Below are 26,362 nucleotides of genomic sequence, written 5' to 3' on the forward strand. Positions count from 1 at the left end.
GCGGGATACACACTCTGCTAAAGAAGCTTCTGACAACACGTTCATCTGCATAACAACAGAAAACATTCCTGACCTTTAATGATTATTGCAGCAAAACTGGGAATTAACTTAAAATAACTAAATAATGCATCCTGGATTACTGCAAACGAGGGAATACAGTTCTGTCTCAGGTAGATATGTAAATGTACACAGGTGTGGTCTGATTAGACTCTGGGTGTAAAGTGCTTCCCCTGCTTCACAATGAAAAGGCTTTTAAAGAGGACTTCTGGGTAGGGTGTCTCTTGACTAAGACAGTTTGTCCAGTTGACATCAATCTACCCAGATAACATCACTAATTGGCCCAAAAAGACTCGAGCCAAATGTGTTTTATGCTTGGTAACCAGGTTACTGGCAAAAGTGTCACTGGCAGACTACCATGCTGTACTAAGTAACCAGGGTGATTGCACAAGCAGAATTCAGCTTGGATATAAGTCGAGTATTTGGGCCACAATCAGGTATAGAATCAAACCAAAGAGAACTTCAAAGAGTGCTTTTCCACCGATGTAAAACCAGCACTTTTCTGGTTTTTGCGAACCTAATTTTGAACCGTTTGTCACGTTTCCACCAACAAAAGTAGGTCCTGGAACCAGGAACATTTGTTCACAGCGTGAACCAAAGAGTACTAGGTTCTTTTGTGTGAACCGTGACCGCTATTGTTCACCGTCACTGCTGATGACATATGATGGGACGTTTTGACAGCTCCACTAAAACCGTTGGAAACGTGGGTTGGTTCGCTGAAAAGCACCACGGTTCTTGTAAGCCTCAACGGAACTGGTTAAAGAACCAGAGTTTGTTTGGTGGAAAAGCGCTGCAAGAGGACAATCCATCAATTAGCCATCAACGCATCAACGAGTCTTGAGCTAGAAACAATTCTAGTTCTAGATGTTATTCTTCAATCACAAATAATAGGAGGTCAAAGTTTTAATCAATCTTAAATTGGTTTATTCATATTTAAAAATAAGTGTTTTAAAAGACCCTAATTTAAAATAAACCTAAAACAAAAAATCACTGATTATCTCTGCAACCTAATAACAAACACTTGGTATAGTGTGGAAATCGTTTCTGCACTGTAGAATCTGACAGGAATAGAAAAGGAACCTATTAATAACACTATTCTAAGAAGGAACCGATGAAGAGAACTCTACAAACAACAAGGATTATTGTAGTAACGGTTGTATTGGTTAGCAACACCGCATCAAATGCTTGGAATGAAAAAAGAACCTTTAAGCTGTGCCATTTTATACTCAGGTTACTCTATGCTAGCTTACCCCAGTACCATTTATTAAGGTTTTTAAACACACTGTAGACCTTATTTCGCCTTATATGATCACAGATACGACAGGCATGCTCCAAACCAAAAATTTAAGTCTTTGGAACAAAGTGCTTTCTCCAGGAGAAGTACCGTTCATACATCTCCTGGTTCTGGTCCACAAGTTTGAGATGTTCTGCCAGTTCTTTTGATGTTTTGAAGTCGTGAATGTGGATGAAGGAATCTGCTGGTAGATACTCCTCGTAGTTCTCCCTGGGAGGACCGAGAACCACAGGAACTGTACCGAACTTTAGTGGGTTGAAGACCTTCTCTGTGATGTAGTCTTTATGAATAGAGTTCTCAAACGACAGGTAGAACTTGCAGCTGGAGATCACGCTAAAGTAATTATTATCGTCAACATGCCTTCCGAAGTGGTTTCCGTACCCCTCCACTTTGATGTGTTGGCTGAATTCAGTAAAGTATTTCACTCTCCAGAGCCTGTTCTCCCAGTGGCTGACAATCCAGCAGACCAGCTTGTCTTTAGTTGGGATTTGGAAGGGCTCGTCCTCTTCAGAAATTCCCACCAATTGTCCATAGGGAACCCAGATGTCTGAGTCTCTGCGGTAACTGGAAGTCAGATTAAACAGGTTATCCATACTGGGAACGCTTGCCGAAAAGTCTGGAGACTCCATGTTCATCCAAACCCATCTCTGCAGCGGAGGTCGTTCCATCACCAGAAGGCTTGACACATCTCTGTAAATGTCCCTGTGATGGAACATGACCGCATGGGCTCGGCCATAGGCGCTTCTGTCATCTGTTAAATGACAACCTGTGATGCCGTACGTTGGACCACAGGACTCAGAATTGAAACGGAACCCAAAAGACCACGGCCAAACCAAAACGATGGTGTTGGGACTGGAGGCGTTCTCTTCCACAACTGCTGCCTCTTTTGGTGATAATTGATTCCTCTCTGAAGTGCAGTTCAGGGCACTGGTGAGGTTCAGCCTCTCGAAGTCTTCAGTCTGGAGGACGTTGAGGCATGCATCTGTACAAACTTCATGAACCGGCACTGCTGCAACCTTGGTGCATGTTAACCAGCTCACAGTCGGATTGTAGTACACAATAAATATTCCTACAAAACAGAGCAGAAGAAGAAGGATCCCCAGAAGGTTCTGAAAGGGTCCCAGGGTGGTTTTGGGGATCATCCTTTATCCTAAAACGAGAAACAAGAAGATTATAATGAAGAAACTGGAGCAGAAGATGTCAAAAACATGGAATACTGTTTCAAATAAAACTCCAAACATGGTGTATAAAGTTTCACACACTGTCTCTGTAACACAGACCCAGCACAACTGATGATTTGGACACAGGTGGATCATAATTGGATAAAAATAAAATCTAGTTAAATGTGACGTGGTTGATATTTGCTAAGATCTTACCTTTAAGCAGACTGAAGTGCTGTCCAAAGCTCCTGACCTTCTCAGGGTCTTTCAAGTGCAAAATGTAATTGTCAAACTCGTCCAGACTGTCCAAAAAAGCTCTTGGATGTTCCTTAGCTGGGGAACCCACCTCATAGTTCTACTACTTCCATTTACTAGCCATTTTATTATCAACCCTGACTTTAACCTACTGGGCTACTATTTGCAACTGAAATCCAGTGGCATCATTTAGTCTGAAGGTGAGCAGGAGCTTTTAGGAACGTCCAGTTCACACTGCTCATAAATTTCCCATTTTTCTGAAATCCACCTTCATCTCCTGAACCCCAGCAGAACCAGAACCCAGATCAGATCCAGATGAGTGTCTCGTATCTCTCTGACACTCTGCAGTGTGAGCAGAGAGTGTGTTTATGGGGAGAGTCTCAGAGCACTCTGAACAGAGAGAGTGTTCTTGGAAGGACTGGTGATACTGTGCCGTGAACATGATGGTAATTGGGTCTTGTGGGGATGCTGTGGTTCCTATGCTCACCTGCTGCTGTGATGTTTACAGATGTACCCCTGGGACATGACCTGCTTTCACACCTATTTTTGTTTGGTCTGGACCTTCAGGATTTTTAGTTTCGGTCCAAACCAAAACAGCAGATGTGAAAGGTCTAGGGTCCGGTTGCTTTGCAGTGTAAAACTGTTTTTTGGACGGTTCAGACCTTCAGACCAATTACAAGAAGGGCTTTTTCACACCTGTAGTTGGTTTCTCTGGTCTAAATCAGTTAATGAGTTTGTTTACTTAGACTGTTACTGTCTCAGTTTGGTTTGGTTTCAAACTCGTTTTTTTAATGGTACGTGGTACGCTCAGATGAGTCACACTACCATGAGCAGAGAACGCAGCACTTTCAGTGATCAGTGTGTAAACAGTTTAGTGTGGAGCAGCAGAAACAGTGTTTTTTTTATAGCTATGGTAATAATCTGGCTAATAATTCAGGTTATTGCTGCACCTGAACAGCAGTTTAGCTCAAATAAAATGAGTATATTTGATAGTTTGGTCGGATCAAGGTTGAATCCTATTTGGAACCGGTCCGAGACAACCTCCTCTAGCGGGTCTCAGTCCGGTTGATTGGGTCCGAAACAGAGTTTAGGCGATCAGTCACTAAACTGCAGTATGAAACCAAAACTAAATGTAATAAATACAGAACCGAATACAATGTAACACAAACATCAACCTTGGTTCAGACTTTCAGGTGCAAAAATGCCCTTTTTCGCTGTGTGGAAGCAGACCTTCTTAGGGTACGCTGGGTTGAACGAGGGTGTGGTGCTCTGTCCAGGGGTTCTCCTTCGTCCCTTGGCCTTAATTATTCCGGTAGATTTGTGGACACACCACAACCCTGACCAGAACAAAGTGGATAAGAAGATCTGATGGTTGGTTTAAAAGTAAAGAAACAGGATCAAAGTAAACCTCAGGAAGAGCCAAAGAGATTCTTTATTTAATAAAAAAAATACACAAATATCAAACACAACTGCTGATCAAACACTCTGCAAACTCCACACTTAACAATAAATACTGTTAACCTGAGTATAATCATGTGATAACAGCACATGACCACTTATAATATACACAAATAATAGAGCTCATATTTTATATACTGCCCAAACCCACCCGTGCTCCTACACCAGGGTTTATATGGCATGCCGATGATGAAAATACATCGGAAAAACATCTACTACAGTTTTCTTTAGGAACTACTTTTTGTGAGGAACTCTCTGCATGTATCCCTCCACCATGAATTAAAATTAATGATTAAAATTAATTATTAAAAAAAAGAAACTATCAAAAAAATATATATATATCTTTTAGAATAAAAGAGAGTGTTCTTGTGACTGTGCTTTTAAGAGTGATGATGTAAGTTAATGAACTTTGTTCTGATTGGCTGTCCTTAATTGAGTGCAGTCTGAGATAAAACACTCTTTATAACTTAACTGTGAATGAGCGGAGCTAAAGTGTTACAACATCAATTGGTGGGGGAATGCTGCTATTTGCTGAATAGGTGTAGGCTAGATAAATGGGTGGAGCTACACTGCCATGCACTAAATAAATGGGTGGAGCTACACTGCCGTAGACTGAATAAATGGGTGGAGCTACACTGCCGTAGACTGAATTAATGGGTGGAGCTAAACTGCTGTACACTGAGGTAAAAGGTGGGACTAAAATGCAGTAGACTGAATTAAAGGGTGGGGCTAAACTGTTGAAGGCTCAGTAGGTGGGGATAAGTGCCTGGGCCCGCATTCTCCACCAATGTGAGCAAATCTGACTCTGTAAATTTCTCCAGAACTGTAAGGCAAAGTGCTTTTTAAAAAAACAAAGTCCACAATAGTCCTCACAGTTTCAGTGAGTTTATGTACGAATATTGTCCGAACTTTTTAAGATGTCATTATTTTACACCTCCCACTCTCTGTGCTCTTCGTCCTCCTCGTCTATTTTATTGGGGCCGGGGTCGCTCAAACATCGCGGCAGCTTCTGCTCATCCACGTCCAGAGCAAAAGTTACGCTGGGTTTACGACCTTTCCCCCGGCCGGATCCCGCCAGAGACTTTAGAGCGCCCCCTACAGTCTGCGGAGGACTGTCTGCGGTCTTGTCCGGAGACATCCCTGAGTCTGCAGGAGCTGAGGGAGGGACCGACTCCACACTGACGATAGGTACACTGACTGCTGCGCTGGGTCTGGACTCCTTCACCTGGTTACCTGGTAAAAAAAAGACAGAAAAGAACCATCAACACAAATAAACCCAATCCTACATATTAACCTATACATATATGGTCATGTCTCAAAGCAAAAAAGTACAAATTACACATAAAAACACATTTATAAAGAAGGAAATAAAAGAGCTCACCGGACTCAGTCTTCGCTCTTCTCAAAGGGGGCGACTCCTGCCAGTTAGCCGGAACAGTCAAATAGTGACTCATCTGCAACACAACCAAACAATTAGAATATAATCTCAACATGTGGAGTATAATCTAAACTGGTGGAGTATAATATGAACAGATGCAGTATATTCTGTACAGTCTGATATAATCTGAGATATTGAGCTATAATCTGAACAGTTGGAGTATAATCTGAAAATGTGGACTATAATATAAAATGGTGGAGTATAATCTGAACAGTATATTCTGTACAGTCTGATATATATATGAGATATGTATATATGTATGATATATGAGACATTGAGCTATAATCTGAACAGGTGGTCTATAATATGAACAGTACAACAGTACAATTTTATCAGATGGGGAATAATCTAAACAGATGCAGTATATTTTGTACAGTCTGTTTTAATCTGAAAAACTAAAGTATAATCTGAATAGTTTGAGTATAATCTGAACAGGTGGAGTATAAACTGAATAGTTGGAGTAAAATCTAACCAGATGGAGAACAATCTAAACAGATGTACAGTAGTATATTCTGTACAGTCTGATATAATCTGAGAAACTGAAGTATAATCTGAGTATCTGGTAATCTGATAATCTCTTGGAGTATAATATGAACAGGTGAAGTATCATCTGACCAGGTGAGGTATAGTCTGAACAAGTGGAGTGTAATCTGATCAAATGGACCGTAATCTGAAAAATTGGAGTATAATCTGAACAGGTACAGTATAATCTGAATAGTTGGAGCGCAGTCTAAATAGGTGGAGTATGATCTAAACAGATTGAGTACAATCTGAACAGAAGGAGTATAATCCAAACTGTCAAAGTATAATCTGAACAGTTGGAGTATAATCTGAGTAGTAGGGGTATAGTCTGAACAGAGTACAATATGAACAGAAGGAGTATAATCTAAACTGTAAAGTATAATCTGAATATATGGAGTATAATCTAAACAAAAGGAGTATAATCTGAACATATGGAGAACATTCTGAACAGAAGGAATTTAATCTGAAAAACTGAAGTATAATCTAAACAGAAGGAGTATAATCTGAAACGTTGGTGTTTAATCTAAATTGTTGAAGTATAATCTGAGTAGTTGGAGTATAGTCTGAACAGATGGAGTATAGTTGGAGTATAATCTGTAATTTGTAAATCTGATTGAGTCTTACCCTCCGGCCCATCTCTAATCTTTGCTTCTGGAGTTTCATTTCGTTCCAGTCGTCCTCTTCTTCTTCCTCCAGAAATAGTGCATGTCTGCTGTACGAGCGCAGCTGCAGAAATCACTGTGATTAATCACCATAATCTGCACAAATCACTGTGATTAATCACCATAATCTGCACAAATCACTGTGATTAATCACCATAATCTGCACAAATCACTGTGATTAATCACCATAATCTGCACAAATCACTGTGATTAATCACCATAATCTGCACAAATCACTGTGATTAATCACCATAATCTGCACATATCACTGTGATTAATCATCATAATCTGCACAAATCACTGTGATTAATCACCATAATCTGCACAAATCACTGTGATTAATCACCATAATCTGCACATATCACTGTGATTAATCACCATAATCTGCACAAATCACTGTGATTAATCACCATAATCTGCACAAATCACTGTGATTAATCACCATAATCTGCACAAATCACTGTGATTAATCATCATAATCTGCACAAATCACTGTGATTAATCATCATAATCTGCACAAATCACTGTGATTAATCACCATAATCTGCACAAATCACTGTGATTAATCACCATAATCTGCACATATCACTGTGATTAATCACCATAATCTGCACAAATCACTGTGATTAATCATCATAATCTGCACAAATCACTGTGATTAATCACCATAATCTACACAAATCACTGTGATTAATCATCATAATCTGCACAAATCACTGTGATTAATCACCATAATCTGCACAAATCACTGTGATTAATCACCATAATCTGCACAAATCACTGTGATTAATCACCATAATCTGCACAAATCACTGTGATTAATCACCATAATCTGCACATATCACTGTGATTAATCATCATAATCTGCACAAATCACTGTGATTAATCACCATAATCTGCACATATCACTGTAATTAATCATCATAATCTGCACAAATCACTGTGATTAATCACCATAATCTGCACATATCACTGTGATTAATCACCATAATCTGCACAAATCACTGTGATTAATCATCATAATCTGCACAAATCACTGTGATTAATCACCATAATCTGCACAAATCACTGTTATTAATCACCATAATCTGCACAAATCACTGTGATTAATCACCATAATCTGCACAAATCACTGTGATTAATCACCATAATCTGCACATATCACTGTGATTAATCATCATAATCTGCACAAATCACTGTGATTAATCACCATAATCTGCACATATCACTGTAATTAATCATCATAATCTGCACAAATCACTGTGATTAATCACCATAATCTGCACATATCACTGTGATTAATCACCATAATCTGCACAAATCACTGTGATTAATCACCATAATCTGCACAAATCGCTGTGATTAATCACCATAATCTGCACATATCACTGTGATTAATCACCCTAATCTGCACAAATAACTGTAATTAATCACCATAATCTGCACATATCACTGTGATTAATCACCATAATCTGCACAAATCACTGTGATTAATCACCCTAATCTGCACAAATCACTGTAATTAATCATCATAATCTGCACAAATCACTGTGATTAATCACCATAATCTGCACATATCACTGTGATTAATCACCATAATCTGCACATATCACTGTGATTAATCACCATAATCTGCACAAATCACTGTGATTAATCACCCTAATCTGCACAAATCACTGTGATTAATCACCATAATCTGCACAAATCACTGTGATTAATCATCATAATCTGCACAAATCTTTGTGATTAATCACCATAATCTGCACAAATCACTGTGATTAATCACCATAATCTGCACATATCACTGTGATTAATCACCATAATCTGCACAAATCACTGTGATTAATCACCATAATCTGCACATATCACTGTGATTAATCACCCTAATCTGCACAAATCACTGTGATTAATCACCATAATCTGCACATATCACTGTGATTAATCATCATAATCTGCACAAATCACTGTGATTAATCACCATAATCTGCACAAATCACTGTGATTAATCATCATAATCTGCACAAATCTTTGTGATTAATAACAAGAAATAACAATGAATTGTGTGTTTTTACCCTCTGGCTTGTTTTTTGTAGGTTTGCTCTGAGAATCTTCCGGATTCGCTGCTCTCGCTCTTTAGAGACATTCATCACCGACTTCTGCTTCTCAGCACTGCAACACACACACACACACACACACACACACACACACACACACACACACAGATACACAAACATACACACAAACATGTAAAATGAATTGTGTTATTTGTATTTTCTGCTTAGATCTTTAAAACAAACTTTTTAAACACATTATAGACCCCATTTTAGTGAGCTATAGGCATTAATTGTTCACTGATTAATAACTCATCATTGCTCATCATTCTCTTTAAGAGTAGATCAGGTGAGCTCTGACTTTGGTGGATTGCTATTGTAACGGTGCAGCTACCTGGACGTGTTCAACAAACTCTTCTCAGCAGAGGAAACTGAGCTGCTGGTTGACGCTGTGAAGGAGCTCCAGCAGCTCATTTACGGGAACAGCAATGTTATTTTATTTACTATTCTGTTTATTGTTGATGTAAAAGTTGGGTTTGTGCTGCTGTGTGTTCATGTGTGTGTAATAAGTGGGGGTGTACGCTCGGCTCGGCACAGCGCCTGTGTTACCGAGATAGCGATGAACGTCTGACTGTTGGCGTCTGTCTAGGTTGTATTCAGTCAGTGGAGCTCCTGTGTTTTCTGTTACCAAGATAAACAAGATAAAACTCCAGAACTCCTGAGCTAAAGGTCACTGGGTTCCCAGGATGAACAGTTCCGGTACTCACAGCAGGGAGGCGCTAGAGGGCAGTGCCGGGGTCAGCCTGCCCGCAGTTCCACTCTCCGCCACCAGGAGCGCCTGTTCCAGCTCCAGCCTGTTATAGAAGGAGATCAACTGGGGCTCCTGAGATCTTTCACCCACAATCAGCCACCGCCTCAGATAACTCGCATTCAACCTGCCCAACCTGAGAGAGAGACAGACAGAGAGAGAGACAGATCTTACGCTAGACACCAAACAACACTGCGCGGCTATATTTATCGACCTTGCAAAGGCCTTTGACACGGTTGACCATCCCACCCTCATCCGTAGGTTGAATAGTATTGGGGTATTGGGTCACTCGCTGGCTTGGTTCTCGCACTATCTCTCTCATCGAGTGCAACGCGTAAGGTTTGATAATTCACTCTCTCACCCCCTCTTGGTTACAAAGGGTGTTCCTCAGGGTTCTATACTTGGCCCATTGTTGTTTTCCATCTACATCAATAATATTCCCCTAACTGCTGGCAATTCACATATTCATCTTTATGCTGATGACACAATTTTATATGCCTCTGGTCCTTCTCCGTCTTCTGTCCAATCCACGCTTCAGGATAGTTTTCTTCAGGTACAACATGCCTTTTCACAATTGAAATTGTCCCTCAATGCAACCAAGACAAAAGTCATGTGGTTTCATAGGAAGGGTGTTCCCTCTCCGTCTCCCCTAAACATCTCAACCTGCGAGGGGGAAATTTTGGAGGAAGTCTCTACCTACAAATACCTGGGTATTTGGCTAGACTCTACATTGTGTTTCTCACATCACATCTCTCAGTTACAGTCCAAGGTGCGGGCCAAACTTGGTTTCCTTTACCGCCACCGTCACGCTTTTACTTTCTCTTCTAAACTCACGCTTATAAAAATGACTATTCTTCCCACACTTGATTTTGGAGATACTATCTATAGAACTGCCTCTAAAGGCACTCTTGCTAAACTGGACACACTCTATCATTCTGCCATTCGTTTTGCTACAAATGCCCCCCTACATACTCATCATTGCAGTCTTTACTCTCTGGTAAATTGGCCATCGCTTCATACTCGTCGTCATATTCACTGGCTCACTCTTATCTATAAGACCATTCTTAATCAGACACCCCCTTATTTGTCTCGTCTATTGCACCGTTTACCTACCATGTATAACACTCGGTCCTCTCTTCGTATTTTGCTAACAATTCCTCAAACCAGATCTATACTTGGCCGTGCATCATTCCAGTCAGCTGCTGCCACAGACTGGAATGCACTACAAACTCACCTCAAACTGGTTACTTTTATCTCCGTCCCAGCCTTCAAACGTTTTATTTCCCACCATCTCACGGATCCCTGCAAATGTTTCCCCTCCATCTAATCCTTCAGTTTAGTTTCCTGCCTCTATACCTAGGCCTGCTGATTTAATGTTTTTTAATGTTTTTTCTTATCCTGTTTTTATGTTTTTGTTTGTTGTTTTTTTTTTTAAGTGTTACTTATTTGTGTTTTATGTCAGGCCATCACTGTAAATAAGAACTTGTTCTTAATGATCTGCCTGGTTAAATAAAGAAGAAAAAAAAAAAAAAAAAAAAAAGATCATTCACATTCAACCTGCCCAACCTGAGAGAGAGACAGACAGAGAGAGAGACAGATAACTCGCATTCAACCTGCCCAACCTGAGAGAGAGAAAGACAGAGAGAGAGACAGATAACTCGCATTCAACCTGCCCAACCTGAGAGAGAGACAGACAGAGAGAGAGACAGATAACTCACATTCAACCTGCCCAACCTGAGAGAGAGAAAGACAGAGAGAGAGACAGATAACTCGCATTCAACCTGCCCAACCTGAGAGAGAGACAGACAGAGAGAGAGACAGATCATTCACATTCAACCTGCCCAACCTGAGAGAGAGAAAGACAGAGAGAGAGACAGATAACTCGCATTCAACCTGCCCAACCTGAGAGAGAGACAGACAGAGAGAGAGACAGATAACTCACATTCAACCTGCCCAACCTGAGAGAGAGAAAGACAGAGAGAGAGACAGATAACTCGCATTCAACCTGCCCAACCTGAGAGAGAGACAGACAGAGAGAGAGACAGATCATTCACATTCAACCTGCCCAACCTGAGAGAGAGAAAGACAGAGAGAGAGACAGATAACTCGCATTCAACCTGCCCAACCTGAGAGAGAGACAGACAGAGAGAGAGACAGATAACTCACATTCAACCTGCCCAACCTGAGAGAGAGAAAGACAGAGAGAGAGACAGATAACTCGCATTCAACCTGCCCAACCTGAGAGAGAGACAGACAGAGAGAGAGACAGATAACTCGCATTCAACCTGCCCAACCTGAGAGAGAGAAAGACAGAGAGAGAGACAGATCATTCATATTTAACCTGCCCAACCTGAGAGAGAGAAAGACAGAGAGAGAGACAGATAACTCGCATTCAACCTGCCCAACCTGAGAGAGAGACAGACAGAGAGAGAGACAGATAACTCGCATTCAACCTGCCCAACCTGAGAGAGAGACAGACAGAGAGAAATAAGCAGGTATAGAGAAACAGGTAGAGGCAGGTATAGAAAGGGGTGGTTTTAAAGGGGATTATAATCAGATTTGTGTAGATGTGACTCAAACCGGACATTCAGATTCAATGTGTCTTTTGCATCACCTGATCAATAAATCACACTGTAATCAGATTAAAATCAGACTTGTGGTTATACTGTAATCAGACTGTGATCAGATTGAGATTAGACTGTAATCAGATTATGATTATGCTGTAATCAGATTGAGATTAGACTGTGATCAGATTATGATTATACTGTAATCAGACTGTGATCAGACTGAGATTAGACTGTAATCAGATTACGATTATACTGTAATCATACTGTTATCAGATTGAGATTAGACTGTAATCAGATTACGATTATACTGTAATCATACTGTTATCAGATTGAGATTAGACTGTAGTCAGACTGAGATCAGATTGAGATCAGACTGAGATTAGACTGTAATCAGACTAAAATCAGACTAAGATCAGACTAAAATCAGTCAGAATGAGATCAGACTGATTGAATTTAATGTAGGTGTTTTATCCTTACTTATCCTTCCAGTGACGATGACCATAATGACCACAGACCCCCTCGATCCCCACCAACACATGCTCTAAAAACTGCAAACAAACAAACAAACAAACAACCATAAACCAATCATAAATAATTTTACAAAACACACAAACACCAATTAGCACTACAGCGATGATGCTAATGTAGCTAACAGCTAATGTAAGCATATACCCCACCAATTAGCCCTACAGCGATGATGCTAATGTAGCTAACAGCTAATGTAAGCATATACCCCACCAATTAGCCCTACAGCGATGATGCTAATGTAGCTAACAGCTAATGTAAGCATATACCCCACCAATTAGCCCTACAGCGATGATGCTAATGTACAGCTAAGTAAGATGAAGGTTTGAAGATGACAGTAACTGACCTGGGTGTGAATCTCTTCGTTTATTGTAAACTTGGTCTCTTTTTTCTTCTTTACAGCCAGAAGGTCGACCAGAGGTCGTATGGTCATTCCCTGCAGATACAGTGTTTACATCACAACACGGATACGCACAACCCTCACATCTCCACATCTCCCATCAGATCCATCAAACCAAACGCTGTTTATACAGGTTTAACATTAACACCTTTACTCTCATCACAACCTGAACTCTTCTGATTCCTGATACTGTATCAGAGATTAATCTGTAATGATTTACGATATGACATCAGATCCAATACAATCGCCATGGTAATGATCATATCGTTGATGATTTAAACTGTATTTATAATGATTTGGGATGGGAACCGTATCGGTAATGATTATATCAGTGATTATTAAAGATGAGAACTGTATCGGTAATGATTATATCAGTGATTATTAAAGATGGAAACTGTATCGGTAATGATTATATCAGTAATGATTAATGATGGGAACTGTATAGGTAATTATTTTATCGGTAACGATTAGGCACGGAAACTATATCAATAATTATATTGGTAATAATTAAGGACGGGAACTGTATCGGTTATGATTTGGGATTGGATCTGTATCGGTAATGATTGTATTGTACTGATTTAGGATGGGAAGTATATCAGTAAAGTTTGTGTCGGTAATGATGTAGGACGGTAAGCATATCTGATACACCGACCTGGACGAAGACGGTGAAGAAGATGATGGTAATGATTGCTTCGGTAATGATTTGCTATGGTAGCTGTATCAGTAATGAGTGTGTCGGTATTGATTGTGTTGTAATTATTTGGGATGGGAACTATATCGGTAAAGGTTGTGTTGGTAATTATTTGCTATGGTAACTGTATCAGTAATGAGTGTATCAGTAATGATTGTATTGTGATTATTTGGGATGGGAACTATTTCTGTAAAGATTGTGTCAGTAATGATGTTGGGCGGTAAGCGTATCTGTCACACTGACCTGGACGAAGAGGGTGAAGAAGACAATGGTAATGATTGTATCGGTAATGATTGTATTGTAATGATTTGGGATGGTAACTGTATTAGGAATAAGTGTGTCGGTAATGATTTGCTGTGGTAGCTGTTTCAGTAAAGATTGGTGTTGGTAATGATTTGCGATAGGAAGTATATTGGTAATTATTGTATCGGTAATGATTGTATTTTAATGATTTGGGTTGGTAACTGTCTCGGTAATGATGTTGAATGGTAAGCGTGTCTGTCACACTGACCTGGACGAAGACGGTGAAGAAGACGACAGTGATGATGGCGGTAAGGAACAGGTTCTTCATGGGGAAATGCTCGGCCGACAGCAGAAATGCCAGAGAGAAGGCGATTGCCCCTCGCAGGCCACCGTACGCCACGATGAACTGGTCCTTCCCCGTCAGCTTCACCATTCGGAACTTGTTGATGAAGAAGGTCAGTCCCGCCACTCCTGCTCCACACACAGGCGGCCAGTTTATCGGAAACTCAACGGACAACTTTACTCAAGAAATATAACGTTAATGCATCATTCCCCTTTTCCCAGAATTCCCTGTTCTTTAACTCACCAAGCACGCGGGACAGCAGGCAGAGGACGATGGTGGCGGAGACGAAGGTCCAGTTCCAGGTGTGAGGTCCGGCGACGGTGGACACGCCCAGGAAGATGAAGATGAGCGTTTCACTCAGACTGCTCCACATCTTCAGGAAGTACTTTATGGTGGTGTAGGACTTGTGGGAAATGTTGGCTTCCACGTACGGACGCATCACCACGCCGCAAGCTATCAGCCTGCAGAGCGACGGGGCAGTTCACGCGTCAGGACACTGCTACTGCTTTAGCACTGCTAGCGCAGTTCTAGATATAACAGTGTTCTAGATAACAGTGAGTCTCATAGTGTCAGAAAACACATTAGCAAGTCTACTAGAGCTTACCGAACAGTTAGAGGATTGCATGATAAGTTAGCTCCACTGATTAGCACCACGGTAATTGGAGGGTTAGCTTCATTGCTACAGAGTAAAAATTTGAGTATCATATTGTTCGTAATATAAGGAGCATCGGATTATAAGCAACACTACTAAGAATGCCTATATCGAAGTCAACAAGGATGTTGCCATGTTTACCTTCTAACGGGGAATCTGGAGAAAGTGCCTCAATAAACAAAACTGTAATTCTTTAAAACAACATTTTCTTTTAAAGTTAAATGAGCCCCAAATGTTTATCTACACAGATTTCTCTCCTGATAACTGTCTATTTGGGTAAGTAAAACACTTCTGTTTATTTACAGTAAGCTTAGATTTCCAATATTTTGTCTCAAGGTGAGTTTCCTGTAAAGTTTCTTCAGCATTAAGGCTGAGTGCAGCAGCATTAGCATTAGCATTAGCCACTAGACAGAGGAACCCTGAGTGTTCTGGTAACCTTGGGTGATATTAGCTAGTGGTTCGTCCCACATAGCTTGTTTTAAGACGGTAAACACATAGACTACAGTCCGATATACTCCCCTCTGAACAAACAATGAAATAGTTAGCCATGCAGTTTGTGGCTAATGCTAATGCTGCTGCACCCAGCCTTATTGCTGGAGAAACTTCACTGAAATCTGAAGCTTTACTGCTCCTTAATACCTGACTGGTAGAATTCATACATAAGGTGCTTTTAAGGCAATTAAGGTGATTTTAAGTGCACCTTTTAGTCCAAATAATACAGTATTACCAAACATGCCCTAAATAATGGACTATATTTTACAGTAATTGTGGCGAACAGAGTCCGACGAATCACTTACGCCATGATGCCGGACAGGTGGAAGACCTCGGCGGACAGGTACGCCATGTAGCTGTAGAGGAAGACGAAGAGCGGTTCGATGACGCGAGTGTGCGAGGTGAAGCGGGAGGTGATGGCTGCCAGCAGCCCATAAACTGCCCCAACCAGGACGCCCCCTAGTGCCACCACGAAGAAACACAACACGCCCAGAAACACATCAACCAGGGTCACCTCGCCCATCATCGCAAACTCCTCAAACAGGTGGTATAGCACCTGGAGAACGAGACGACCAAAAGAAACAGTAAAGGAACTGCGTCCGTAATGATCTATGTATAGGTGTATGTGGTTGGTGAAAGAAGGGGAGGGGCTAAACGGCTGTTGGCTGAGTAAAGGGGCGGGGCTAAACTGCTGTATGCTGAATAAATGGCTGTGGTCACTCACCACAGTGACGGCGTCGTTGAGCAGCGACTCTCCGAACACCAGGATGTGCAGGAGCTCGTGGATGTGGATCTCCTCGAAGACGGCGAGGACGGCGACGGGGTCGACGGCGGATGCGATGGAGCTGAACAGCAGGCAGGCCAGCAGGTCCACCCCGGCTAGCTGCGAGGACCCCTCCAGCAGACACACCCCGTACAGGACCACGCCCATGAAGAAGGAGTTCCACAGCGTTCCCACCACCGCAAACACCAGGATGGTGCCCAGGTTCTCGCCGAAGGGCCGGATGGGCAGGAAGTACCCGGCGTCCAGGATGATGGGGGGCAGCAGGACCAGGAAGAAGAGCTGAGTGTCCAGAACTGGGAGGGTCTCTCCCAGCAGCTTTATCAAAGCCCCCACCAGTAAACCCACCATTATCAGAACACAGCTCTCTGGAACCACGCTGGAGAACCGAGGGATGATGTGGAACCCTGAAACACAGAGAGAGAGAGAAACCTTAAATACTTTATATTAAAATGTTCTGTATTGTAGATTAATAATATGTCATTCATACTATAAAGAAAAACATGAAATTATTTAATAAACCAAAAAAGTGTTAAACAAAGCAGAATATGTTTCATATTTTACATTCTTCAAAGTAGCTCCTCTTGTTTAATTGGTCGAGTAGTTAACTGACTGACTGATGATCAGTTTTGAACATCCTGCTGGATATGGAATCATTTTCTCAGTTAGTTTTATGAGGTAGAGTCTCCTGGAATTCAGGCTTTCAGTTAACAGCTGTGCTGAACTCATCAAGAGTTAATTACTTGAATTTCTTGTCTCTTAATGTAAAGTTTGAGAGCATCAGTTAAAGTAAAGTAGTGAAGAGGTAGAGTTACAGGTATACAGTGAATAGTGAATATTTGAGTAATGTTCGAATCCAGATTATGAGAAGCAACAACTACTCAACTTAATAAAGATAAAAATACTGTACGATAAAATGAAGGTCAGTCAATCTAAAAAGAAGAATTTCAAGAACTTTGAAAGTTTCCTCAAGTGCAGTCACCGCAAAGCCATCAAAAAATGCTATAATGATGAAACTGGGACTCATCAGGACTGCCTTATACTTTTTTAAGAACACCTGTCAAGCAAGAACCTGTCTCTTACAATAGATTTAATTTGTGCAGAGCTACATAAGCTTTTAGAAATCAATATTTGGTGGAATAACCCTGGTTGGTTTTTAATCACAGTTTTTTTTTCATGCATCTTGGCATCATGTTCTCCTCCTCCACCAGTCTTACACACTGCTTTTGGATAACTTTATGCTGCTTTACTCCTGGTGCAAAAATTCAAGCAGTTCAGTTTGGTGGTTTGATGGTTTGTGATCATCCATCTTCCTCTTGATTATATTCCAGAGGTTTTATATTTGGTAAAATTAAAGATACTCATCATTTTTAAGTGGAATCTTATTTTTTAATAGCTGTATATAAGCAATGTTATTAGTGTATCTACGAAAATAATAACATTATCTACAGTAATGTGCAGAAACAGAACATGAATGGGCCTAAACTAAGCCCTGAGGAATTACACAATATATAAATTATTTTGGAATAAACTGGTTCTATGTGTTTATGGTGGTCTTGGTTTAACAGGTGCTGGTGTGGAATTCTGGGAGCTACAATATTACAGTATAAAATAATTTCCTGTATAGTTTGATGAGCTGTGATAAATATTGATAAATATAGTTATGTTGTTATTAATGCTGTTATTACACTGTTATTAATAGAGAAGAGCAGTCTGAACTGGAGAGCTCTGAGATAAGCCCCGCCCCTCTGTTTATCTGTTATCTCTATACACCACTGGGTGTAGTGTTCTCTCTGATAGGGGAAACTCAGGGCTGACCACACCCACTCAGCGGGGGCGGACTTTAACACAGCACGTTTTAAAATGTCCCTCATTAGGGTGAATACACTCTATATTAATAACACTCTAAATGTAGGTATAGTGATATTATGCATTGATAAATTATTATTTATATATATATATATTAGTATCAGTGGCCAGTCTTTATTTATGTATTAGGGAAATAACAGTAATAATAACAGTAATAATAAAAGCAATAATAACAGTAATAATAACAGTAACAATAACAGTAATAATAACAGTAATAATAACAGTAAAAACAAAAGCAATAATAACAGCAATAATAATAATAATAATAATAATAATAATAACATTCTTAATAACAATAATAACATTAATAATAACAGTAATAATGACATTAATAATAACAGTAATAATAACAACATTAATAACAACAGTAATAACAACAGTAATAATAAGGGTAATAACAACAGTAAAAACAACAGTAATACTAAGAGTAATAACAACAGTTATAATAATAGTAATAACAACAGTAATAACAACAGTAATAATAAGAGTAATTATAACCACAATAACGGATGTTCTTTAATGTTTAGTGATATTTAGTGATGTTCTGTGATGTTTAGTGATGTTTAGTGATGTTTAGTGATGTTCTGTGATGTTCTGTGATGTTTAGTGATGTTCTGTGATGTTCTGTGATGTTTAGTGATGTTCTGTGATGTTCTGTGATGTTTAGTGATGTTCTGTGATATTTAGTGATGTTCTGTGATGTTTAGTGATGTTTAGTGATGTTCTGTGATGTTCTGTGATGTTTAGTGATGTTCTGTGATGTTCTGTGATGTTTAGTGATGTTCTGTGATGTTCTGTGATATTTAGTGATGTTTAGTGATGTTCTGTGATGTTTAGTGATGTTCTGTGATGTTTAGTGATGTTCTGTGATATTTAGTGATGTTTAGTGATGTTTAGTGATGTTCTGTGATGTTTAGTGATGTTCTGTGATGTTTAGTGATGTTCTGTGATGTTCTGTGATGTTCTGTGATGTTTAGTGATGTTCTGTGATGTTCTGTGATGTTCTGTGATGTTTAGTGATGTTCTGTGATGTTTAGTGATGTTCTGTGATATTTAGTGATGTTCTGTGATGTTTAGTGATGTTCTGTGATATTTAGTGATGTTCTGTGTTGTTTAGTGATGTTCTGTGATGTTCTGTGATATTTAGTGATGTTCTGTGATGTTTAATGATGTTCTGTGATGTTCTTTAATGTTTAGTGATGTTCCGTGATGTTCTGTGATGTTTAGTGATGTTCTGTGATGTTTAGTGATGTTCTGTGATGTTCTTTAATGTTTAGTGATGTTCTGTGATGTTCTGTGATGTTTAGTGATGTTCTGTGATGTTCTGTGATGTTCTGTGATGTTTAGTGATGTTTAGTGATGTTCTGTGATGTTTAGTGATGTTTAGTGATGTTCTGTGATGTTCTGTGATATTTAGTGATGTTCTGTGATGTTTAGTGATGTTCTGTGATATTTAGTGATGTTCTGTGTTGTTTAGTGATGTTCTGTGATGTTTAGTGATGTTCTGTGATGTTTAGTGATGTTCTGTGATGTTTAGTGATGTTCTGTGATGTTTAGTGATGTTCTGTGATGTTCTGTGTTGTTTAGTGATGTTCTGTGATGTTTAGTGATGTTCTGTGATGTTTAATGATGTTCTGTGATGTTCTGTGATATTTAGTGATGTTCTGTGATGTTCTGTGATATTTAGTGATGTTCTGTGATGTTCTGTGATGTTCTGTGATGTTCTGTGATGTTTAGTGATGTTCTGTGATGTTTAGTGATGTTCTGTGATGTTTAGTGATGTTCTGTGATGTTTAGTGATGTTTAATTATGTTCTGTGATGTTTAGTGATGTTTAGTGATGTTTAATTATGTTCTGTGATGTTCTGTGATGTTTAGTGATGTTCTGTGATGTTTAGTGATGTTCTGTTATGTTTAGTGATGTTCTGTGATGTTTAATTATGTTCTGTGATGTTTAGTGATGTTTAATTATGTTCTGTGATGTTCTGTGATGTTTAGTGATGTTCTGTGATGTTTAGTGATGTTCTGTGATGTTTAATTATGTTCTGTGATGTTTAGTGATGTTCTGTGATGTTCTGTGATGTTTAATTATGTTCTGTGATGTTTAGTGATGTTTAGTGATGTTTAATTATGTTCTGTGATGTTCTGTGATGTTTAGTGATGTTCTGTGATGTTTAGTGATGTTCTGTGATGTTTAGTGATGTTCTGTGATGTTTAGTGATGTTTAATTATGTTCTGTGATGTTTAGTGATGTTCTGTGATGTTTAGTGATGTTCTGTGATGTTTAGTGATGTTCTGTGATGTTTAGTGATGTTTAGTGATGTTCTGTGATGTTTAGTGATGTTCTGTGATGTTTAGTGATGTTCTGTGATGTTCTTTAATGTTTAGTGATGTTCTGTGATGTTTAGTGATGTTTAATTATGTTCTGTGATGTTCTGTGATGTTCTGTGATGTTTAATTATGTTCTGTGATGTTTAGTGATGTTTAGTGATGTTCTGTGATGTTTAGTGATGTTTAGTGATGTTCTGTGATGTTTAGTGATGTTCTGTGATGTTTAGTGATGTTCTGTGATGTTTAGTGATGTTCTGTGATGTTTAGTGATGTTCTGTGATGTTTAGTGATGTTTAGTGATGTTCTGTGATGTTTAGTGATGTTCTGTGATGTTTAGTGATGTTCTGTGATGTTCTTTAATGTTTAGTGATGTTCTGTGATGTTTAGTGATGTTTAGTGATGTTCTGTGATGTTTAGTGATGTTTAGTGATGTTCTGTGATGTTCTGTGATATTTAGTGATGTTCTGTGATGTTTAGTGATGTTCTGTGATATTTAGTGATGTTCTGTGTTGTTTAGTGATGTTCTGTGATGTTTAGTGATGTTCTGTGATGTTTAGTGATGTTCTGTGATGTTTAGTGATGTTCTGTGATGTTCTGTGATGTTTAGTGATGTTCTGTGATGTTCTGTGTTGTTTAGTGATGTTCTGTGATGTTTAGTGATGTTCTGTGATGTTTAATGATGTTCTGTGATGTTCTGTGATATTTAGTGATGTTCTGTGATGTTCTGTGATGTTCTGTGATATTTAGTGATGTTCTGTGATGTTCTGTGATGTTCTGTGATGTTCTGTGATGTTCTGTGATGTTTAGTGATGTTCTGTGATGTTTAGTGATGTTCTGTGATGTTTAGTGATGTTTAATTATGTTCTGTGATGTTTAGTGATGTTCTGTGTTGTTTAGTGATGTTCTGTGATGTTTAGTGATGTTCTGTGATGTTTAGTGATGTTTAATTATGTTCTGTGATGTTTAGTGATGTTTAGTGATGTTTAATTATGTTCTGTGATGTTCTGTGATGTTTAGTGATGTTCTGTGATGTTTAGTGATGTTCTGTTATGTTTAGTGATGTTCTGTGATGTTTAATTATGTTCTGTGATGTTTAGTGATGTTTAGTGATGTTTAATTATGTTCTGTGATGTTCTGTGATGTTTAGTGATGTTCTGTGATGTTTAGTGATGTTCTGTGATGTTTAATTATGTTCTGTGATGTTTAGTGATGTTTAGTGATGTTTAATTATGTTCTGTGATGTTCTGTGATGTTTAGTGATGTTCTGTGATGTTTAGTGATGTTCTGTGATGTTTAATTATGTTCTGTGATGTTCTGTGATGTTTAGTGATGTTCTGTGATGTTTAGTGATGTTCTGTGATGTTTAATTATGTTCTGTGATGTTTAGTGATGTTTAGTGATGTTTAATTATGTTCTGTGATGTTCTGTGATGTTTAGTGATGTTCTGTGATGTTTAGTGATGTTCTGTGATGTTTAGTGATGTTCTGTGATGTTTAATTATGTTCTGTGATGTTTAGTGATGTTCTGTGATGTTTAGTGATGTTCTGTGATGTTTAATTATGGTCTGTGATGTTCTGTGATGTTTAGTGATGTTCTGTGATGTTTAATTATGTTCTGTGATGTTTAGTGATGTTCTGTGATGTTCTGTGATGTTTAATTATGTTCTGTGATGTTCTGTGATGTTCTGTGATGTTTAATTATGTTCTGTGATGTTTAGTGATGTTCTGTGATGTTTAGTGATGTTCTGTGATGTTTAATTATGTTCTGTGATGTTCTGTGATGTTTAGTGATGTTCTGTGATGTTTAATTATGTTCTGTGATGTTTAGTGATGTTCTGTAATGTTCTGTGATGTTTAGTGATGTTCTGTGTTGTTTAGTGATGTTTAGTGATGTTTAATTATGTTCTGTGATGTTTAGTGATGTTCTGTGATATTTAGTGATGTTCTGTGATGTTTAGTGATGTTCTGTGATGTTCTGTGATGTTTAGTGATGTTCTGTGTTGTTTAGTGATGTTTAGTGATGTTTAATTATGTTCTGTGATGTTCTGTGATGTTTAGTGATGTTCTGTGATATTTAGTGATGTTCTGTGATATTTAGTGATGTTCTGTGATGTTTAGTGATGTTTAGTGATGTTCTGTGATGTTCTGTGATGTTTAGTGATGTTCTGTGATGTTTAGTGATGTTCTGTGATGTTTAGTGATGTTCTGTGATGTTTAGTGATGTTCTGTGATGCTCTGTGATGTTTAGTGATGTTCTGTGATGTTTAGTGATGTTCTGTGATATTTAGTGATGTTCTGTGATGTTTAGTGATGTTCTGTGATGTTCTGTGATGTTTAGTGATGTTCTGTGATGTTTAGTGATGTTCTGTGATGTTTAGTGATGTTCTGTGATGTTTAGTGATGTTCTGTGATATTTATTGATGTTCTGTGATGTTCTGTGATGTTCTGTGATGTTTAGTGATGTTCTGTGATGTTTAATGATGTTCTGTGATGTTTAGTGATGTTTAGTGATGTTTAGTGATGTTTAGTGATGTTCTGTGATGTTTAGTGATGTTCTGTGATGTTCTGTGTTGTTTAGTGATGTTCTGTGATGTTCTGTGATGTTCTGTGATGTTTAATGATGTTCTGTGATGTTTAGTGATGTTTAGTGATGTTCTGTGATGTTTAGTGATGTTCTGTGATGTTCTGTGATGTTCTGTGATGTTTAGTGATGTTTAGTGATGTTCTGTGATGTTCTGTTATGTTTAGTGATGTTCTGTGATGTTTAGTGATGTTCTGTGATGTTCTGTGATGTTTAGTGATGTTCTGTGATATTTAGTGATGTTTAATGATGTTCTGTGATGTTTAGTGATGTTCTGTGATGTTCTGTGATGTTTAGTGATGTTCTGTGATGTTCTGTTATGTTTAGTGATGTTCTGTGATGTTTAGTGATGTTCTGTGATGTTCTGTTATGTTTAGTGATGTTTAGTGATATTTAGTGATGTTCTGTGATGTTCTGTGATGTTTAATTATGTTCTGTGATGTTTAGTGATGTTCTGTGATGTTTAATGATGTTCTGTGATGTTCTGTGATGTTTAGTGATGTTCTGTGATGTTTAGTGATGTTCTGTGATGTTCTGTGATGTTTAGTGATGTTCTGTGATGAGTCTCTGGCTCAGTGCTCTGATCAAAGTCACAGGAAATGATTAAGGGGAATATTGTAATGAAATCAGCCAGCAGGCATGCACACACACACACACACTGTACACACACACACACTGTACACACATACACACTATACACACACACTGTACACACATACACACTATACACACACACCCACAGTGATTTTAAACCCATTGATTAATCCAGTAACAGTGGCAGCTGCTTTATTTATCTCTGGAGAGTTTTAATGTTAAGACAGACTGATCTACTGACTGACTATTTAACTGACTGACTGATCAACTGACCGACTGGTAAAGTAACTGACCGGTCAACTGACTGATCAAATGATCAGTCTGATCAATTGAGTGATCAGCTGACTGATCACTGATTGTCTTGTAGAGTGACTGATCAACTGACTGACTGGTAAAATAACTGACTGATCTGATCAACTGACTGACTGGTCAACTGACAGACCTCCTGATCACGTGACTGGCCACCTGAGTGTTCAACTCAAGTCAAGTCAAGTCAAGTAGTTTTATTGTCAATACTGTATATTTACAGGACATACAGAGAATTGAAATTATGTTAATCTCCGACTAATAGATTGATTGAACAACTAACTTCAGCTAATTGTTCAATGGTCAATTGACTGATCAATTGACTGATCAACTGACTGATTAACTGACTGATAGACAATCTGATCAAATGATGCCCTCGCAGAGATAATCTTAACATTCAACATAACGATCAGCTGACTCTTTATCCTAGTGTTCCCCTGATTGATCTCTTGATTGTTTACCAGATTGAGCAAATGATCAACTGATTGTTTAATATCATAATAAATATAAATATTGATATTAAACGTATGTATCTTACCGAGCTTCAGCAGTGACGCCAGGAGAATCCAGAGGGCGCTCTCGAAGGGTTTCCGTACGGTCTGGAACTGCACCGTGAGCACGGGGAAGGTGCGGCGGGGAGTGTGAGGGGGGGTATGTTGGGGAGTGTGAGGATCCCGTGGTGGATCTGGATGAAGATCTGGATCAGGATCAGAACCTGCATCACTGCCTACAGGAACCGAGCCGAACACCAGGAACACCAACAGCACTGACCACAACAACCAGTTCATACCCATAATGCACTACTAACAGCTAAACCACCAGAGTAACCAAGGTCAATCCACAGCAACCACGTTCAAACCACAGAAACCATGTCCAAACCACAGGTGAACTACAGTAACCATGGTTAACCCACAGTAACTAGGTCAATTCCATGGCTACCACCAGAAAACCAGTGTAACCAAGGTCAAACCACACCAACCACCAGAAAAACAGAGTAATCTCTGTCAATCCACAGCAACCACTGCAAATATGGCCAAACCACAGTCAAACCACAGGTAAACTACAGTAACCACAGCAAATTTACAGAAACCACGGCTAAATCACAGCAACCAGAGCTAATCCACAGTAACTACAGCCAACCCACAGTAACTATGTAAAAACCATGTCAACCACCAGAAAACCAGAGTAAACACACACAGTCAAAACCACAGCAACCACAGCCAAAATACAGCAACTACAATCAAACCACAGTAACTATGACCAAACCACAGTAACTATGGTCAAACCACAGTGACCACAGCCAAACTACATTAACCACTGTCAAACTACAGCAACCACGGCCAAACCACAGCAACCACAGCCAAACCACAGTAACCACTATCACACTACAGTAACCACAGTCAAACCCCAGCATTCACAGCCAAACCACAATAATCACTATTAAACTACAGCAACAATGGTCAAACAACAGTAACCACAGTGTCAAACTACAGCAGTCAAGGCCAAACCACAGCAACCACAGTGTCAAACTACAGCAACCACCACAACAGCAAGACTCTCTGGTGTTGCCTGGTAAAATTAACTATAGATATCAGATTAGATAATATTCAGATTAGATAAGATCCATATTAACACAAATCAACAATAATATCAGAGTAGAGCTTTTAATACAGATACTGTACATATATTATATATTTTAATATGTATTAACACTGTAAATATATATGTTAGTTATTATAGGTTTGTAATATATATGTGCACACACACAAAGATCTACTCATAAAACTTCAGCTACAGTGAGTTCTGATCCGGTGATGCTCCTCCTCCAAAACATCCACAGTTCAAAAAAATAATCTTCAATCCTCCCAAAAATCACTGAAATAATCCAAAAATCTGCATAATAATATATCCATTATTGAAACTGATCCTCTCAGTCCAGCCCAGAACTCTCTCTCTCCCTCTATAAACTTCTCTCTCTCTCTGTCCTCCTCTTTCAGCCCCTCCTTTCTCAATATAACTCCTCCCCCTGCTCGCTTGCCCCGCCCACAGGCGGGGTTTGAGTTGTAAACTGGGAGGGAGGAAAAGTGTGTGTTAGATGTGTAAAATGTGTAAAATATTATACAGAGACAGTAAATTACACCCCAAGAACTGCAGAACCCTGAGGGACCAGCAGGGGGAGACAGTGATTCCCCTGCAGCCTGAAGCTCAGCTATAACAAGCTCTTTATCATTAATCACTGACTTTATTATTAATATTTTATTTATTATTATCTATTATTATAAAT

The 26,362-nt window shown here is 39.0% G+C and overlaps 2 protein-coding genes across 2 annotated transcripts; both read right to left on the bottom strand.

Annotated features, from left to right (window-relative positions):
- Positions 1-197: 197 nt before the first annotated feature.
- LOC111197018 (4-galactosyl-N-acetylglucosaminide 3-alpha-L-fucosyltransferase 9-like) lies at positions 198-3,246 on the bottom strand. The gene is made up of 2 exons (XM_049473543.1): positions 2,728-3,246; positions 198-2,501 (listed from the first exon to the last, which is right to left on the bottom strand). The coding sequence occupies exon 2, from the start codon at positions 2,491-2,493 to the stop codon at positions 1,402-1,404; it is 1,092 nt and encodes a 363-aa protein (XP_049329500.1). The 5' UTR covers positions 2,494-2,501; positions 2,728-3,246; the 3' UTR covers positions 198-1,401.
- A 933-nt stretch (positions 3,247-4,179) lies between these two features.
- slc9a1b (solute carrier family 9 member A1b) lies at positions 4,180-25,613 on the bottom strand. Its single transcript, XM_049473526.1, has 12 exons — positions 24,617-25,613; positions 16,343-16,806; positions 15,924-16,174; positions 14,718-14,935; positions 14,400-14,602; positions 13,144-13,233; positions 12,750-12,820; positions 9,665-9,841; positions 8,919-9,015; positions 6,809-6,910; positions 5,606-5,678; positions 4,180-5,457 (listed from the first exon to the last, which is right to left on the bottom strand). The coding sequence occupies exons 1-12, from the start codon at positions 24,870-24,872 to the stop codon at positions 5,153-5,155; spliced, it is 2,307 nt and encodes a 768-aa protein (XP_049329483.1). The 5' UTR covers positions 24,873-25,613; the 3' UTR covers positions 4,180-5,152.
- Positions 25,614-26,362: the final 749 nt, after the last annotated feature.

Source organism: Astyanax mexicanus, unplaced genomic scaffold, assembly GCF_023375975.1.
Source record: "Astyanax mexicanus isolate ESR-SI-001 unplaced genomic scaffold, AstMex3_surface scaffold_39, whole genome shotgun sequence".
Lineage (NCBI taxonomy): Eukaryota > Metazoa > Chordata > Actinopteri > Characiformes > Acestrorhamphidae > Astyanax > Astyanax mexicanus.